The following is a 19,506-nucleotide window of genomic DNA, read 5'->3' as shown; positions in this document are numbered from 1 at the left end:
GCATACTGGGACTGAAGGAGGCGGATGGGGAAACCCCATTGCATGTGTAATGCAAAGTTCAAGCCATTGTCAACCTCCTATTTTATGCAGAAGGGGGAAAGGAGGCACAGTTGTAGAGAGTGCACAGGGGTAGGAAGCTGTATGGGAATGACCCGCGCTCCATAGCTGCTAAATTCTCAAGATACAAGATAGAGCGCTTGGATGCCTGAGGGCTTTGGCGCTCTGTTAAGATGGATTTCTGAACTCTGATCTAGTGGGCAGAGGTTCAGGAGGCCAGCCTAGTTTCTTGGAACATGGTAACCTTCTGGACGAGCCAGAAAAATCAAGGTAGCTTGGCGGCGGTCAAGACCAGGTCTCAAGAGGGGTAAGGGTGACTGAAAGACCTCAATGAGCACACAGAGTAAAGGACACTTACAAATCACTCCCAGTCAGGTATAGATATATTAAAAATACAAATACATTTATTTCAAGACCTTTGAGTTTCAACACACAAATCAAATCACAGTAATACTATTAAGCCAACACAATCCTATCTAGATACATATATACAAGACCAATTGGGTCTAAAGGGTTAATCCACGAAATGGGTCCAAAACCTAAAAGGGGAAGGAATCAGGCAGTGCAAATAGTCTTTGGTCCCTTCTGCATCCAACACACTCCTAACCAAGAGGCAGTCCAATCCCTAAGAAGAGTGGAGCCTAATGCTCAAATGTACATCAAGGCTGGCGCACGCGGTAGTTCCAATGGGCAAAACGAGGACTCTTCAAGGGTCTGTAGAGGCTCAGGAAGGTGGGTGAGGCGATGAAGAATAGGTTCCCACTATTCGAGGAGGGTCTCCACTTGAGGGCAGGGTCGATTCCAAGAGTTGGGAATAGTTTGGTAGTTTGCTCTAGTAGTGTAAAGGAGAGGGGTCCCCAGGGGCCACTCGTGCGTAAAAATGGATGGAGGTGCTAGGGACCACTGGTTAGGGTTGCGATTACTCACTGACCCCCAGTGCACTCCAGAGCAAACTTCGGCAGTCAAGTCCACTTCGGTTGCAGGTTCAAGTGTGGCAATTTGGCGGCTCTACAGCTTTCAGCAACGAAGATACAGCGATGATTCCCAAATGGGACAGTGGGGATTTCTCCACTCTAGGTGGATGGATCAGGCCAGTTTCAGTGCAGCAGGCTTCAGGGGCAAGAGGGGCACAAATACAGTGCACCTGCAAAGGTCATCACCACTGCTGGGCGACAAGGTAACCACGTGTACTCTGGTTCGGGCTCACTCACTTTACTCCAGATCTGGGAAAACCAAGTGTATGAAATTCAGTGTGAGAGTGCCGTGAACAAAGAGCTAGCGACGTACCAAGTTTCGAGTGCCTCCTCGAAACGGCGGCGGTATCAGGGCAAAGAGTCTGCGTAAACTGGTCTGCCCACTGGATGGCGCAGGACACATCCGAGAAGGCTTACTTGCAGGGTTTGATGAAGGTGCCGAGAATAGTTGGTCCCACTATTCCAATGGGTCAAAGCGTCTTCGCAGACCTTTTAGGACGACCAGATGCAGAGGCGTCCCACGGGACGACAGCGGGCTCAGGGTGCCAAACCTTCTAGCGGGTCACCAGCGGTTCCTCGACTCAGCTTCTTAGTTTCAGGATACTTGGATCCTATCCTTCGTTCAGTTGGAACTCCAGAGATCGACATGGTCTGGGTGTTTGGGGTTTTCTCTTATCCAGTATCTCTTCGGTGCCAAAACAAAGAGGACCCAATGGGAGATCTGCTCACATACAGGCACACCATACGTGGACCAATCACGGACCACAGTGGTCCCAGGCATTCCCAGCACTCCAAACTCTCTGGCACCCAGCATGTGTATTGAGAAGAGGCATCCCAGCCCACATCCTGGAGGCACACACACAAGGCATGCAGAAGTCTGCAAAAGCTTGGCGTTTCTCTGGAAAATGCATGCCCAAATAAGGACTGACCCAGGTTGGCTCAGCCTGGGGAGGGTGAAGGGGCAAGGTGGCCAAAGAACAGGACAAAGAACCTTGTGGCATGGCCATTTTGGAGCCAGGCCACCTATTTGTACCAAACACGGTAAACGCTGTTTACCTGGCAGGAAAGGGTTAAAAATATACGGAATGATAAGCTGCAACCAGCCCTGTCCAAGGAAGATCTGCACTTTTCCTAAAAAGTCCTTTGAGAGTATCTAGGGCCTTTGTAAATGACTAATCGACCCAAGTGCACTGTACTGGAAGGTACATTGTACACTTGTTCTATGTTGCAGAAAAGTTGCAACATTGGAAAGGACTAAGGGAAACAAAGTCTCCCAGTACTAACTGTCTTAAGGGCATGCCAGTTTCCCCATAAAAAGTGAGCGAAAAGCCCAGAGGAGTGCAGCATAAGGCTGGGCTCCTCTGGTAAAGTCAGACTATGGTGTTTATCAGCAAAACGTCGGGGGGGTACACAACTGGAGGTACAATTACACATGAAATGCAAATCTTTCCTAACACACTCTATAAATATACAGAAATGGAAAATAGAAAAGCAATAAAACTGAGGTGCTAGCCAGAGCCTGACTGAGGCAGGATTTGGAATATGAAGGCTCCCACCTAACGATCTATCAAGAGGTCAATGTTGTCGATTCCGTCTGGGGGGTCCTCCGACTACTAAGTGATTATGGAAGGGTATCGGGCATCATGGTTAGTATGGACAAGTCGGCCCTCTTCCCCGTCGGCAGAGACGTGCAGGACCGAGGGGTGGATGTGGGCGACCTCGAGATTCCGATTGAATTGCGAATGATAGCCAGTCAGATAGCACAGCGAGTAGAGCGCTCGCTTTGACATCCGTGCAGAGCCTGCTGATGCAGGTTTGAATTCCGGCAGGGCTAAACTCAGCCTTTCATCCTTCCAAGGTCGATAAATGAGCACCACACACCGTGGGAAATAAGCATCGCTCAGATACCTGAGGGTTCGTAGAGCTATATAAATGCACAAACAAACAAAAGGAGGGTATAAAGTCCCTGGGTATAGGGATACCTATGGATTTAGATGATTTGTACATGGTTAATTACCCCCCACTGCTGCATAGACCCATTGCGGACATGGAGATGTGATAGAGGTTCACCTTGTCATGGCTAGGTAGGCTGAACGCAGTCAAGATGATACTGCTCCCCAAAGTGTTATATTCATACCAGACATTGCATATTGAGATACTGGACATGCATTTTACAGAGCTGAAGCTCCGGATTAACAAATCTATATGGCAGGGCCAAAAGCAAAGGATACCCTACGATGTGCTGATAGAACTGAAGGACAAGGGGTTGGGGGGCAGCTGGATATGCACATATACTAAAGAGCAGCACAATTCAGGGTGCTGGTCCCTCATTTGAGAGTGGTCACAAAGAGGAAACCGGTGTGCATAGAGAACCACTTGGGGAGGCCAGTTACACTGGGAGAGTGGCTCTAGGTGCCACGAAAGGGGATCCTAAGGAAAGTGCATGGGAATAATTTCCTAAGCCTGCTGTGGGCATTATGGAGAGCCAAAAGAGAAACGCCCAGAGTCACAACTTGGCTGTTGCCACTCATTCATATATGGGTGCCACTGATACAGGATTATATCTCGGATCACGCTACGTTTCAGGATTGGTTTTAGGCAGGCTGCTTGCAGAAGTGGACGTATCAAGCTGTGCCATGAAAGGTGACATCAGAAGTATCCTGGCGGAAATGAAGACACTCTGAGGGGACTTTCGAGCATCCCTGGCAGACGTTACAGGAAAGTTAGGAACAGTGAAAAGTAAGGTAGAGAGCCTGGAGAACAACCAACTTAAGGAGGACATGGTAGAAATGCATCTTGATGCCCGAATGACAAAACTGGAGTTGCGCAAGGAGAAGGTGATTCTAAAAATGGGTGACCTCGAAAACCAAGAAAGAAGGAATAATATCTGCATACTGAGACTGAAGGAGGCGGGTGGGGAATCCCCATTGCATGTGGAATGCAAAGTTCAAGCCATTGTCAACCTCCTATTCGATGCGGAAGGGGGAAAGGAGGCAAAGTTAGAGAGAGCGCACAGGGGCAGGAAGTCATATGGGAACGGCCTGCGCTCCGTAGTTGCTAATTTCTCAAGATACAAGGATAAAACTGAGGTGCTAGCCTAGCCAGAGATTGCTGGCTGCTCAGGAAGCGGCTGCAGGACAACAGGATCAGGTACCGATGGGCATACCGGTTCACCTTGCAGTTTGAGATAGATGCATTAGACTACTGGATCACTGAGGCAGAGGAGGCAGAGCAGGCTTTATGCCATCTAACATCAGACACAGAGGCAGTCCCAAACAAGCAGGCAAGTCCAGCTAAGAAGAGGGGAAAGCGGGCACCATCTCTGGATATCCCCCGGTGTCAGCGAGGACAGACTGAGCGCAAGTACATGTGTATGAATGGACCGACCCCACGCAAGGGCCTGTAAGTGCCCCCATGGAGGAGGGTTGAGATGAGAACACACACCACCTCCAGAATGGAGTTATGTACGGAGGGCACAGTGTGGCTCCCAGGAGATTGCTGGAAGGGAGGTATCCAACCCAGGTGGCCCTCAATAGGAAGGACGGTGTCTCTATAACATTTACTGCAGGTTGTAGTTTATATAGTTTAAGTTACAGTTACACTGGGGGGTTCCACAGGTAGCAGGTGTTGGTTACGGATTCTACTTTGAGCGACGCCAAGGACTATATACAGTGAGGCAATGGGGGTATGCATGTAGTGAAAGTGTGATGATTGGGGCAGGCTGGGATATGAGGTGATGGGGACCAGTGAGGGGAGGAGGAGTCTGGTTGTGGGAACTTTAAATGTAAAAGGAATGAACTCTCCCACAAAGATTTCTAGTCGCGTGGCAATTCCGCAAAGCAGCTCTGGGTGTGCTGTTCCTGGAAGAAACAAGGTTGGTGGAGGGCAAGGAGAGACAGTTAAGAGGTGCACAAATTGGACAAGTTCACTGTGTGTGAGGGCCGGTGAAGCAGGGTGGAGTGGGAATTATACTGCATAGGCAGTGCTGGCTGCAGCAGTGTGTGGTGGAGCATTTGCTTATAATACAGGGCCTAATGGACGAGCGAGGGTGTGCTGGCGGGGATCTATGCCCCCAATCAAGATCAATGTTTGAAAAACATTATGCAGAAAATAGTGCAAGTGTGAAGAAGTGTAACAAAAGTCGGGCATGAACCAGACCACCAGAAAATGTACTTTATAACTGGAAACAGTGCGACATAGGCAACGCCTGGCAAGAGAAATGTGACAAGTGGGCCAAAGCTAAGAGGCTAAATGGGAGAAACAGGAAAGTGTGCAGCTGCCACTAAAGTCAACAGGCGGAGACTTGGCAAATGAATGTGAATCTGTACACGGGAAGCTGAAGAAGAAGTGAAGAGCTGGACCAAGCTCAGAACTTTATGTTGAACACTATTTCTTTTAGTATTGACATCTCCACACATTCCTTAGTGATAGTTGTGAGGGCAAGGATAGGATTTGGACAAGGACAGACTCTTTGACTCAGACTGTCCTTATTTTTGTTCAGGTCGGGAAATCTCACCTTAGCATAGGGCAAGTTAGGCCTTCTACCATCCTGACATTTCATTTAATAAAATATCTTAGTTTGAACTTTGTCTATTGTCTGTGTCTTGCTTCATTATGCCTGCACATGCAAATATACCATGAGTAATAGTTGTAGAGAAAAGGAGCGATACATTGAGACAACAGATACAGATTTAGAGATGCTATTTGAGAAATCGATATAAAGTTCAAGAGGTAGAGATATACGTAGATATAATAAAGAAAATAACCAAATTCAGATTGTATGGGAGGCAGAAAATACATTCAATATAACACTCATAATGAACAAAAGGCAATGTAAGTTGATGAATAACAAACAGATTTATTAATAAGATATATCAAAATGATTCATGAATAAGCATTGGACAACGGCATAGATTGGCCGAGTGGATCGGCAAGTAATGATGACTCATCTTTTGTGGGGTTTGTCATTACTTTCTTTTGCTTGCTGGTGATGTTCGGTTCAAACTCTGTCCACTGCACATGGGCATCCTAACTGCCTCATCACGAGTCTGGCGGTAACGCTATTACCGCTGCATTTAAGGGTCCACCAGATCACAGGCTTGGCGAATGTGCTGATTTTCGGCACGTATACCGCCGAGGATTCCCCATTGGGCCCAATGCGGAATGGTGAATTCCCGGACGGGCCCAGTGGGGAATGGGAACTTACTGTTCCGCCAAACCCGTGATCCGGCGCTAATAGCGCCGGGGGGTTTGGCAGTAACGCTAATAGCCCCGGCGTTACCGCCCAACCCGTGATAAGGCCCTTAGTCTTAACTTTCGGATGAGTATTTGAAAGTTCACACAAAGGTTTCCCCCAACTTACATCAGTTTGACAAGCGGCATCAATTGTTAGTGGTGTGATTTGAGTCTTCCTTTTCGTCTTCCAGGGCCTCTAACTGATATATTACAAAAAAGTAATCAGTCTTTCCTATTTAGAAAACATAGCAATACAAAACGTACAATGTAATCCACTATAGAAAATGTCAAAAAACTACTTTTGTCGAATGTTTTAAAGACAATTCATATTTACCCAGTTTTTTCTAATGAGTTTTGAATGATGTCACCCTTCTCTCAATGATTTTTAACAATCCTCTTTAATTTTAAATGACCATTCATATGAACAAAAATGTATACTTATATAATGACTTAACATTTAACTGTACAATAGAAACAATTTCTATGTACATCACTTTTCATATCAGTATGCCTAAGGTCCTTGAATGATGCTGTTTGTGACATAATGAAAATGTGCCACTGTGATTGCATTGATTTTAAAAAAGTGACACGCGCAAAGATTGGCACACAAATTCAAAGCAGTAACCTAGATCAAAAATGGCATGCACATACAGTGGTGAAATTATATATAAAACACTTTCAAAGTTAAACAGAATAGTAAATGGCTGTTGAAGGCACGTACCCAGGCTACACATTTAACCAATAGAACAAAATAAATTGGACGCTCCCCTCAAAGGGAATAAAGCTCTCAGATAAATTGCAATTATAACAAAACTTGATATAAATTATAAGGATGCAAGCAAAGGACTCTGCTGCCCGAGAGCGCTCTGCCAAACAATACACAGGCAGCACATTATAAATGCAAAACACGTCACTGCTGACGTAGGACTATAGGTACAAATTTCTATGATACAGTTGGTGAAATGGGATGGCACCTTATATGTCTATATTCTCTGACCACTCTGGATTGGTTCTTGTCCAGATGTTGCTCCAGTGGCACGTGGGTCAGCTGGGCTCATCCTTGCGGTGAAGGTCAGTTCACGAATGACATAATCCTGGCTAACTAAGCTAACAAAACAGGAACTGATAATATGAGACTAATGGCAGACATAAAACTGTTTCATGAATAGGGGTGTTCAGGCCACAAAAACTAGACTTATAGACATTCTAACCCTTCACCCTCCACCGTGCTTTTGATGCTAAATGTATTGCACCTGGGAGCCCACTTCAAGGCTTTAACTTTCCATTTGTTTTATTAGTATTTGTATAGGCAAGTGGATTGGAGTGGATATACTGCCATGTGGGGTGGGAATTTCATTGGGGGGTCAGCATGGTCAGGTTGAGGCCAGGTCAGATAGGTATCGGAATCAAAGGAGTCAGAGGGTCTGTGTTCGTGGGCTGTTGTCTGGCAGGGTGGGGGTGAGAGGGGGTTTAGGCAGTTTAGTGGAGATGGATGGGTCGCAGTGCAGAGGCCTGTTCTGATCTCACGCTCTGCGGAATGCACCCTGTGAGGATATGATGTTATACTGTTTGCAATAAATAAACTGCTGGCCTTCCGTAGGAACAAGGCTTGACCGGAGCTGGCCGGGCAGGAGGGGGTGGCGGAGCTCCGGGCTGTCTGTGCAGGCGCGGGGAATGGGAAGGCTGCTCTGATGCAGGGGGATGATTTCTGGGCCTAGTAAAAGATGGCTTCTCTGGTGGTACAAAATGGAGTCTTGGGGCCTGTCTTTGTGTTAGGTTATGCATGCGTATGTCTACATTGTGTTGTATTGCGAGACACTTCTACATGGTATATTGGCTTGGGAATGGTGAGAGGGGCGAGAATAAGACCCCCGCCTCCCCAACACTGTCAATTGAACTATTGGACCTGGTCTTCTAGTGTTTAACTGCATCAGAGAGGTTAAATCCTGTACATCACAAAGTACAAATGAACTGTATGATAAATTATTGTTGATTTTAATAGTCTGTTTTTCATTAATTTCAAGTTTAATATTTTACATTTGAAAATATACGATATTATGCATAGCTGGGATATTATTGATTTATATATCCTAACCATTTACCCAGTGTGCTATGACTTGATATGAAAACAAGATTTTACTTTACATAGTCATAATGCTGCCCAAGAAGTGAGGAGAACAGATTGAAAATAAAATAATTATGATGGTATAATGTTATAAAGACACTATATATATTGATCAGATAAGGGATCTAAATAGAAAAGATACTTACTCAGTCACCTTCCAATTGCCTTACGGTAGATATTACCTTTTTCTTTTTAAAGTCAAATAAGTACCTGTTGTCCATGAGTGGTGTCATAAGGGTTGGAGTTAATGGTTTGCACTGATGTATTTTCCTGCAAATCGTAGATGAAAAAAGATGAGAACACAATATACAATCAAACATAAAACATATTATTGTTTTCATGTGCCTTATGTATTGCATAATGGAAAATGGCATCATTACTAAGAAACACAAAATAAGTACATTCTCCCAATCATACAACTTCACTTTAATGATCGCTTTGCACAGTGAAAGGTAAATCATACTACAATGCATAATACAAGATGACTGTCACATTTACCGCTGTACATGTGGTTCTTGTGTTTCTTCCATCTCCACAATATCAGTAGCAGACTCCTTGTACATATCAAAATGTATAGTAAGCATACAACAAATATTGTTAGAATGATGTTTCTATTGCACTTCATTTTTGATTACACATAAGACACTAAATGTAATTCATAATCTTTTACATATGCTAATAATGAGCTTTGATTAAAAATAATTATCAATCCGAACGTTACCCATGTATGGTATCAAATGATAAGTACAGAATAGTGGCATTTTCAGAATAAAGATTTACCACTACAAGTGATGAGAAGTAATGATATTAAACAGCATAGTGTTATCATGGATCAAAAAAGATATTGTTTTACTAAACACAAAGTTACTGATTAAACGCATGTAGAATTTGAAGAATAAAACAATGATCAAATACATACCTGATAAAACAACACTGGTGTCATGGGGAATAGACATCAAAGTTAGCACAGCTGTCTCCTCCTTTAAATTAAACTTCAAAATTATTTAGAACAAAATATACATGTAGTAGTAAAAAGATTGTGTAGTTTGAGTGCGGTTTAGTTCTTCAATCTAGAAAGGCCCACATTGTGCATTTAAAGAAGGCAAGAATATATGAAATTGACTAAAACTCACATTTTGATTAAAGAATTAGAATGATGGTACACAGAGCAATGTGCATGATACAACACAAAAGATTGCATATTTTCCGAATGGTACATTTTAGAAATACGATTTTGCACAACTAATCAAATTCAAAAAAACAATAAAAGTTTCAAATGTATATCTTTCAAAATAAGTTAATTTGACTCACATACATTAAAAATGTCCAATAGTACAATGTCATACTCCCGCCTCACCGATTCCAAATGAAGAAAAGTATTTTTCTGATGTGCCAGCATCCTCCTGTATTTTGTAATAATGATGTATAAAAAGAAAGATAGGAATATACCTAAAGATGGCAAGATAAGTGAAAATGAAAACAAAATGACTAATCAAAGTAATTGGTTGAAATGTAGCATGTGACAGTATACATCTACAGTATAAATGTAGACAAATTAAGAATTAAAATAAGAATACTTGAGGGGAAAGTGCAGTTTCGGTTGATCCCGGAAATTTGGTCAACTTTGAAGCTTGCTCCTGTTGAAAATTGATATACATTCATGAACCTCTTTATGGAACGTTATATGTGGTTCTCTCTTTTTTGTCTTACTGGACATGAAATTATTTTGTCTTTAAAATAATTATCTGCTAAACTTACAAGAGTTTTTTTGTCTAATTTCTTAGGTGTTTCCAATGAACATTTTATTCCTTACATTGGAAGTGAAGATATTATATTTACACTTTGTTCAATCCTGTATTTAACAATATAGATCTCTTGCCTTATATGCTGTACTGCCAATTTGGCTTGCTACAATCGCTTTATATGTCATTGGAAGACATTGGGCCTCATTACAAGTATGGCGGTCTGGAAAAAGGGTGTGGGTAGCAACGTACCAGCACCCTTTCGGGACCGACCATAGTATGAGAATGCTGGTAGGGGCACAGATCCCCGGCAGGGTTGACCTGCTGGAAAACCAGGCCCCTACCGGCATGTCTCTCACTGAAGCACCCACACTGTAAGCAACAGTGCCTGTGCTTCAGTGTCCCCATTCCCATGGAGTCCTACATGGGAATGGAGATTTACCGGTTCCACTACTTGTGATATCCCGGTGGAACTGGCATATCAGGCGGCAGAATCAGTGTTATGGGGTTGGGAGCAACCCGCCGGCACCACCAGCGGATTACCGCCAACCTTGTACTGAGGTCCATTGACACTTCTGGCTGTGCAGCCATCTAGGGGTCATGGCCTGTAGGACTTTTCTGATTGTCATACACTGGAAGAAATCCATACTACCCTCAACTGGTCCAGTGATTCAAAGTTCAACATCTTCTATTTAAACCTGATTGCTTAACCTGGTCAACCAGTGGTAATAGGCTTTAAAACATTAACAATACAAACGTGCTGGTCTGTAATAGAATGATGATTTACATCAAATATTTTTTAGTATAATCACAATTCTATTATTATCCCTCTGGTTCACTTCCATCCTTTCTTCATGTGGCTGTTTCTCACAAACCTCATGATAACTCCTGTCATTGATCGGGTGAATTTTAATGGGATACTTGTCGAAGTTTCTAGAACTTGTGATTTCTTAGAGAACATCCATGGATTAGAATGTGTCGATTATTTGGTTGTTTGCCACTGACCAATAAAGAAAATGGCCCCTTTTGGCAGGAGCATCAGCTTGCTGATCTCTGCCTCTTCCTGGGCGGTTCAACGGTTTCCACTCTATTGGTCCTCTCTCCAGTGCCTTCTTTGATACATTTGACTTGTATGTTTTATTTTGATGTACTGGTAATGTGAAAGCTGTGCTGCGGTTTGAATTTTAAAAAGATACAAAGCAGCAGAGGGCTTTAATAAAAATTGTGCATTTTTATGTAACAAAACGTGTTTGGAAAAAAAGGACACGAGTTTCAGTGGATTTCAAACTCATATTTATTGAAAATAAAATCTATAAAAGTGATTGGTGATCTTGAGTTTCATAGCCAGGGGTTGAGTTACTTAGGAAACAACCATGGCATTACTTTGTTCTGGTCTTCTGACCTCCAGTAAACAAAGTGCTCTAGCTAGTGAAGGGTGATGGGAGTGGGCTATGCCTCATCTGGATCAGATATATCCCAAGCGCCTGGCCTACTGCCTCGACTTGTAATCTTTTTCAAGTATTTCTAATTCCTCTGGTATACTAGTTTACTTCTGTCACATACAGCTTGGACCTCCTTTAATCCAGACACTAGCGTATCTATGGGTGTCATCCCTGGTTTATTTTTTTATTCCTTGAACAGTATTTTAATAATACTGCACTCCAGGAAGGATTTAGCAAGTTCCATCGCATTCTCATATAACAAACGCTGAATTAAATATTTGGCTGCCATGCCAACAGCCATGAAGGTCCCAACGGTGCCACCACTCTGTGTCATCATTTTTACAAAGCCACCCATATGTGCATGCTATCTCGTGCCCCCTGGCTGGACCTTCTCAGTTGCTGGTTGCAAACCCTGGCGATTCCTGGAACCCCTTGAATTTCACAACTGAAGACCCGGATACCTCCTGATCGTGTATAGGCTTGTCTGGCACAATATGAGGTTTCCCAAATCAACACCCCCAAGTACACATCGGAAAACTTGGGATTCCTCTATATTTCAGGAGACTATAATTGAGACAAGCTGTCACAATCTCTTCCTCTCAAAGCAATACTTCAAAAGGTGTCTGGGTATTGCACCTCGGGCAGACTCCTGAAGGAGGCACTCATAGCTCTTCAGCCCAGCAGTTTCTTTTTTCACAAGCTGCTTTAACGTCTTTTAAAAAGGAGCAGCACGCTTGGGTTCAACTACACAAAAAGCAATGTTTAGTGAGACTCTTTTATGTCCATCGTGTATTTTCAAAACCCTACTATCCCTGCAATATTGTCATGATTTTTGCATGTGACTCTTGCTGGCCATTCATGAGGCTGCTTTCTGTGGTCCAATCCATGTTGAGGTTTGTTGCCATACCAGTGCCACTTTATTTCCTCTATTGTCCTTTCACGTCACCTGGGATCCAGCAATCGGATGTCAGAGGTGTATAAACTGAATTTCTTCTCCTGCACTTGCTTATGGCTTTTAGTTCCTTGTGGGCCTTTGCCACTCCTGGATTCCAGCCAATACGGAGGGGTCGGGGGGTTCAAGAACGCATCACAATTTCCAAGCAACTTTAATGAAAAAGTCAGAATTAGAATCCAATATTTGTTTTACTTTGAAGCGTTGCATGAAATAGATTACTCTCCCAATCACACAAATACATTATACACACTTCCTTACATAGCAAATTGAAATCTATGCCGGTGCATCCAGAACCTATTCTCTGTAATACCAGGTAATGCATAAGAGGACACCAAAAACACATTAAACGATGGTGACCTCACTTGCATTACGTGATGCTACTATATGCGGATAGTAGCCCATTCACAGGATTTAATGTGGAAGGTTTTCTTGGGGAAAGGTACTGTATGTTGTGAGGTAGGGACATGGAGAAAGGCCAAATCCCATGAAATTGGAGGACTTCACAACTGCCTTTTTACATAACTGTTTTTTTCTAGTTACAACCTGGTTACTACAATGAAGGTGCATTTTTGATTAAAAAAAATATTGGGGTCTTTGCTTAGGTTGAAAGTATGCATAGTGAAGTGCTGAATGTTTCCGATACATTTATTTCAGGTGTTTAGCGCCAAACATGTCACCCTGTCGTCTCTTCAAGGCACTGTTAGAATTGCAGAAGTATGTTAATGATGCCACATTGAGAGATATACAGCGCTCTGGTGACGATCAGTACCCTTCCTGTCAAAGGTGTGGTACTGATATTCTAGAGATAGGATGAAGGATGTAGGGATGTGTCAAGCCTGGAAAAATGTCCAAATGGTAAACAAGTGTGGTATTCAGACAAGAATGACTGTGATCAAAAGTGAGGTGTGTAGCTATAACGTGTGGTATTATACGCGAGATTTGGTTGCTTAGGCGAACAAAGTAACATGCTGCATCACCAACGAGGAGAGTACATTACCTTAGTTCAGTATCCCGTCCGCGTCACCTGTTCTCGGCACACAGATAATGCTGGACGGGTAAAGGAGCCACTCCAGCTACCTTTGCTCGTTAGATGCGCCCTCTTTTTGGTCTTATTCAGGATGAAGTTGAACATCACATCAGGAGACTTCTGCTTCTGCTCCAATGTACAGGGATGACCCATCTGTAATGAAGTTTTGGCCGGTGGTGTTCACATCCCACAGGACTGGTGTCATCATCTCAAAACCATCCACAGATGCTTCTTCTGAGGAAGAATAAGACCTGCCACTAGATGACATCAGGAAGCTCAAGCTGATGCTCTTGCTGCTTACGCTTTCAAAGTGAGAGCAGCTTGTGGGAGATTTGCTGCTGGGGCTTCCATCAATGCAAGATGACATGGAGTCACTAGCGGATGGCTCAGTGCTGTATTCTTCCTCTGTTCTGTTGATCTCCTCTATACCATCGGCCAACAGATCGACTGTCCAAGGAGGATCTATGAAATGCAAGATTTCAGCAGCACGACTCCTCTGCGTGGGATGGTGAGCCAAGAGCTTGCTAAACATTTTGAGGGCCTCTATAGTGAACCCCTTCCAGCAGAAAGGAACCTCACCAATGCTTGTGGTCACCCAGTTAACAAATGCACTATAGTTTATGTCTGCACGTGCTGCCATCTCCCAAGGCAAGTTGCCAGTCAACACACAGAACAGAAGCACACCAAAAGCCCAAACATCCAGACTAGGTTCTGCTTCCAGAAAGTCTGTACCGGGCTGGTAAAGCTCAGGAGACATGTACGAGGTGGTTCCAGACCTTGGGGAGATGGCAGTCCCCTTCAGGCGAGTGAACCCAAAGTCAGTCACTTTGATGCGGTGACATTCCCTATCCATCAGGAGCACATTCTCTGGTTTAATGTCACGGTGCACAAATCCTTTCTTGTGCATGAAATCCAAGGCACTGGATATCTGAACAGCACATCGCTTCACTTTCTCCTCCGGAATTCCAACCTGAAAAGCAGTAAACAGAACATCTTAGGATTCCCATAGCATTTAGCAATGATCTCCAGCTCAATTAATGCGCACGGTGCTCCACCTGCACTGCTCAATAATAAGCTCATGCAAAGGAAAATTCCCAGAAGCTCACTAGAAACATGGTCTGGATTATTCGGAAAATCCACTCACAAAATCTTTAGAGATTGTTGCCTGAATTGAACTATCCAATAAACTCTCTATAATATAACCCTTTTAAAGGAAATGCTACAATTTTTCAATTTCCTAACCATGCAACCATTTGAATGCAGCCATTTGTCAGGATAGGAAAAAAAGCTGAGATGCACGCAATATTAAAATAATGATTTGAAAACACTTAAATACATGACCCAGAAAAATTGGATTGCAATTTTTCCGTATGTGAAACAAAGCATAACGTCTATCTGGTTACTAATTATGGTCAGAACCCCAGAAACGGCCTAGTGACACCTTGAGCAGAGCACTAACAAAATCATGACCTCCATTAGTTACAAAGAGAGATGGTGGCACATTACTAGGAAAGGATCCATTTGATGCATATTGGGGAATGGTAGAATGTGCCTACCTGATCCACAATCAGGGAGAAGAGATCACCAACAGGTGACAGCTCTTGGGCGAAAACATAGTGCTCTGGTGTCTGAAAAGCAATTCCATAGCAGCCGATGATAGACGGGTGCGAGGAGAGGAGGAAGGCTGTGCAGTACTCCACCAGAAAGCCACTCAACGATGTACAGCTTTTCTTGAGGAGCTTCAGGGCCATGGTCTGGTCTGCAAAGGAAGGGCATGCACGAGTTAATGGTGTACTGAGAAAAGTCTACATTGTACACAACAGCTAATCACAACCAGTGTAAGGCAAATAAAAATTAACTCATACAGCAGGGCTAAAAGAGTGTGTATTCATGCAATGTTTTTTTTAATCCCATTGCGCTGGTACACACAAAGGTTTGTGAAGGGTGAATGATATATGTATCCCTCACTGCATGCTTTGCACTTAGATGCTTTGGTTCCTTACCAGTTGCCCTGTTTTGTGCCCTCAGCACAGAGCTATAGGCCCCAGCGCCAAGCTCCTGCAGAACCTCATAGTGCTCTTCCAGGACCACCTCCACCAGGTCCTTTGACATTTGGAACACCTGATTCTGCAGGACAATTTCTGTCTCTGTTATTTGAGAATCCATGATGTTTTTCCCCTATCACACGAAAATCCTGTGGAAAAAGAAGCTATTGGTTAGCAAATATGCAGTCACTTGGGCAACAAACATTCAAATACTCCATAGATATAACCTTTCCAAACCCATGAGAACCCCAATGGATATTTTGTAAATCCAGAAACCCACTGATCAATTGCATCACTCCAGTGGACATGCCATGATCGCAATGAGCCAATCAATGCCGACCCTCATTTGGTACTAGACGATTCTCTACCCTGTTAATGCACATTTGCTTTATGTACACATATGCCTGGATGCCCACAAGCTGCTAAAAGGTAACTGAATTTCGAAAATCATGTTATTGTTTGAATGGGTGTATGTGTATATGTAGAATTTAAGTGGCCTGATTCGAGTGTAAAATTAACAGGCAGTGGCGTATCCAACGGGGGGAGCAGCTTGTCCCCCCATTGGCTCTTTCAAAAGCCAGACCCGGACATTTGGTAGCGGGAAACCTCTCCTGTTCGGCACCTTCCTTGTCAAGGAGGGTGCCCAATGGGGGAGGTGTCCCTTTGCCAGGAAAATATCCTGGAGGGCTCATGACAGCAGAGACAGCACAACCCGTTTCAGTGCAGCCAGTCCAGTGTGAGCCGAATTGGCGCGGCCTATTAGGCATGACCGGTCCAGCGCAGGGATGTTTTGGCACCGGCATGTTTCGGCGCGGCAGTACAAGCCTTGTTTGTTATCAATATAAAGTCCCTGGTTGTTAGATGGACAATTCTGTTTAGCTGCCCATGTGGAACCTACATGAAATGTAAAGTTCATTGAACTGTATTTTGTCACACCCGTGCTCTGTGGTACCAGAGGTGGGGTCTGATGCCTTTTTAGTTTCTCCATATGGGGGATATGTTCAGAGGCTGACATGAAATCACTGCCCATTGAAGTCGCTGGGAGGGTAATTCAACTGTTAGCCAACAAAACTGTATTCTGTTTTGGCTGCAACTGACCTAAGTTGGGACTTTTTTTCACGGAGACACCCTCTTTGGGAATTTGACCCTGCTTGTTCTTTGTTTTTTCCTTTCGCTCCTCTTGCTCACTGGAGCACTGAATTTTCAGCATTCCGTCCCCCCTTGAATCTGTGTTCAAGTGCATTCTGGGACATGTAATCCAGTGCACGGAACTAGGAATCAAGCATAACATTCAGAGCGTGGGACTAAATAAGGTGTGAGGGAGGGTGAGGCCTGTGACCTCATTGAAATTCGGTGCCGAACAGGGCGCACCAAACCGACACCTGCGGCGAAACATCTGTGCCAAATCACCCTGTGCCGAACTGGCGGCGCCGAAATGTCCTGCTCCGCAGCAGAGAGGCTCTCATGAGATGTTAGCATGTTGCTCTGGGTCAACAGAGCATTACAATGTGAGCCATTAGGCACTGGTGGGAGGGAGGGGGGCTATTAGCAGGGACTGTTGTCCCTTAAGAAATGTGGAATGGGGGTGGTCGGAAATTAGAAGAGTGCAAAATACTGCATGCTTTAGGAAATAATGACTATGGCTTTAAAACCCAAGGGGGATTTGTTTGGCTCGCATGAATCTGCATGATGCTATTGTGACTTTGCATGCAGGATGAGGAGAATAAAACTAAAGCCATACTCTTATTGCTCAACATATTTCTATGGCGATGTATGTAGTGCGAAGCATATGCAAATTAGGCGGTGTGCATCTATTTTGCCCCACAGAGCTGTTATAGATGAGTTATCTGGATCTGTCATGGACCTGCAGTTTTATTATATATTATGTGTATGTTTAAAACTCCATCTGCCACTAATGTTACCAAAAAGGCTGAGGGGGTGGGGGGGGGGTTGTTGGGGTGCAAATCAGACGTATGGAGCCGTGTGCACAGCATTTGAGGGGGGAAATTACTAGGTCGTTTTCGTGCTTCACAGTTAATAGGTCTTATTGGTTTGTACAATGTGCCGTACTAAGATTAGAAGATAGCTTCTGCGTGCGAATTACGTCACATCCGTTTCCCCTTGTAATAGTTTATTTTTCCCAGAGGTTTCTAAGCGCGGACTGGGGATCGAACCTGTGTTGCATAAGTCGTCTTGTTCGTTCCCCCTGAGCTATGCTCCTTTACTGCGTGTCTTCCTCACTGTTCGAGCCTGATAAACGAAACGGAAATCTGTACTCCGACGCTAATAAATTATATGAGGAGAATTCCGTTTATAAAAGGATATTCCATTTTGGTTGTAATTCTAACTAGCCGAATGTTTACAAAAACATGAGTTTTAAGCATACCCCTCTAAATCACACAGAAATGTGCACCCATACAGTTTACAAAACAATGATCTTCTTGATTTTGCTATTGTAAAGCGTTGTTCCCGTTCTAACGTTTTAAAAAAACGTAGCCCGTCGTAAGCAAAAACTGGGGAAATGAGTGGGGGAAGGTCAACTAACGGCTAGACTCCGGCCTGCGTCTTTTGGGACCGTAGAAATGCAAAGCCCCTAAGACGCCCCTTGCCTTCCATGTATTGGTTGTAAGTACCTCGGATTTTTAAGGCGCAGGTTGCTTTTGCAAAATGTAAAAACGCCCAAACATGTCCTTCTATACCTACGAGTAGAAAAGAGGCCTTGTCATGTCCAGTCTAATTCTGGGCTGCTCAGCCTGTTCCCTTTCACGCCTCCCTGCTACATAGCAGGAACTCTGAGCCACGTCGACGCTCGGGTCTTAAAAATACAAGTCACGTAGACATGTCACTAAAGAACATATATGTGCTTACAACTATTTACCTGGAGAGGGCGGGGTGGCGAGCACCGGGAACTTGAGCAATTAAGAAACACCAAACGCAGGGCCAGGGGCTCTACTATTTAACTAGGAGGGAGATCTCTACGGTCCAATCCAGCCAACACTCCTCTATGCAAACTTCCAGCAGAAGAGAGAGGGGTCCAGTCTACAGCGCATCCACGCAGACAGTGAGGGGTTTACTGTCCTGATAGGGATGGGGGCGGGCCCAGGTGCATTCTGGGTCACACCCATTGGGAGGGATTATCATAGTAATGAAGTTGGGGCCAGGGGACACAGGAATACCGGGTGCCGTAGAAGGAAAATTTGTCAGTAAATGCACCTTTTACTTTGACGTTGTTTCAAATCCATTAATCTCATCTAATTAAAAATTATCATTAAACCTTACAATTCTACAATTTGAAGCGCACATTATGAATATTCGTACGAACACTAAATACCGACGTGGCCCGGCTAAATAGAACGCTGCGCTTGAATTATATTGAACATTTGAAAGGGAGAACCTGCTTTTACCTGCATGGGCAAACATCATTCTATGACAAGACAGGAGGCGAGCATTATGCTTCATCTTCTTTTATTACTACTCCTCAGCAGTTCAACAACATATATATAAAACCATGGAAAATACCCAACAAACTTTTCCATTTTTTTTTTTTTTTTTTTTAACTACAACCCCCATGAGTCTCTGTAGTCCGTGCTCATTCCACCAGTCCTGATCTCCTTCCTGTACTTAGGCTCCTCCTCTTCTTTTACTGCTCTTCAAGCAGATAAGTACCTTTTCTCCACTCTCTGTACGACTGGGGTAAAATGTCTGTGTGAGAGTGGGTGATTATACAAATAAGTTGAGACAGTGTGTAGGAGATAGTAGTTTATGAAAAAAAAAAAAAAAAAAAAAAATGTTTTGGTATAAAATAGTAGTTTGTTGATAGCACGTTTAGGCGAGTTTGCTTCGAAGGGAGCTCGCGTACGCGGGCAGCCGATTCAGGGATTCACCTTAGACAAGCCGGTTCGCG

The 19,506-nt window shown here is 43.8% G+C and overlaps 1 protein-coding gene across 1 annotated transcript; it reads right to left on the bottom strand.

Moving 5' to 3' along the window:
• Positions 1 to 13,666: 13,666 nt before the first annotated feature.
• LOC138579978 (serine/threonine-protein kinase SBK1-like) lies at positions 13,667 to 18,844 on the bottom strand. The gene is made up of 4 exons (XM_069650205.1): positions 18,823 to 18,844; positions 15,561 to 15,704; positions 15,114 to 15,316; positions 13,667 to 14,527 (listed from the first exon to the last, which is right to left on the bottom strand). Exons 1-4 carry the CDS (start codon positions 18,842 to 18,844, stop codon positions 13,667 to 13,669), a joined length of 1,230 nt encoding a protein of 409 aa, XP_069506306.1.
• Between the last annotated feature and the right edge of the window lie 662 nt (positions 18,845 to 19,506).

The sequence above is a fragment of the Ambystoma mexicanum genome, chromosome 3p (assembly GCF_040938575.1).
Source record: "Ambystoma mexicanum isolate Mex_15411 chromosome 3p, UKY_AmexF1_1, whole genome shotgun sequence".
In the NCBI taxonomy this organism is placed as follows: domain Eukaryota; kingdom Metazoa; phylum Chordata; class Amphibia; order Caudata; family Ambystomatidae; genus Ambystoma; species Ambystoma mexicanum.
Note: the sequence above shows the minus strand (reverse complement) of the source record. Positions and strands in the feature narration are given on the sequence as shown.

Bases quoted from the DNA above. Each gene is read 5' to 3' on its own strand.
- LOC138579978 (XM_069650205.1), bottom strand. From the start codon at position 18,844: ATGGATTTGAAACAACGTCAAA. The intron at 15,705-18,822 runs GTAAAAGGTGCA...CTCAAATAACAG, and splicing joins GGATTTGAAACAACGTCAAA to AGACAGAAATTGTCCTGCAG. The intron at 14,528-15,113 runs GTAGGCACATTC...ACTGCTTTTCAG, and splicing joins TCTCCCTGATTGTGGATCAG to GTTGGAATTCCGGAGGAGAA.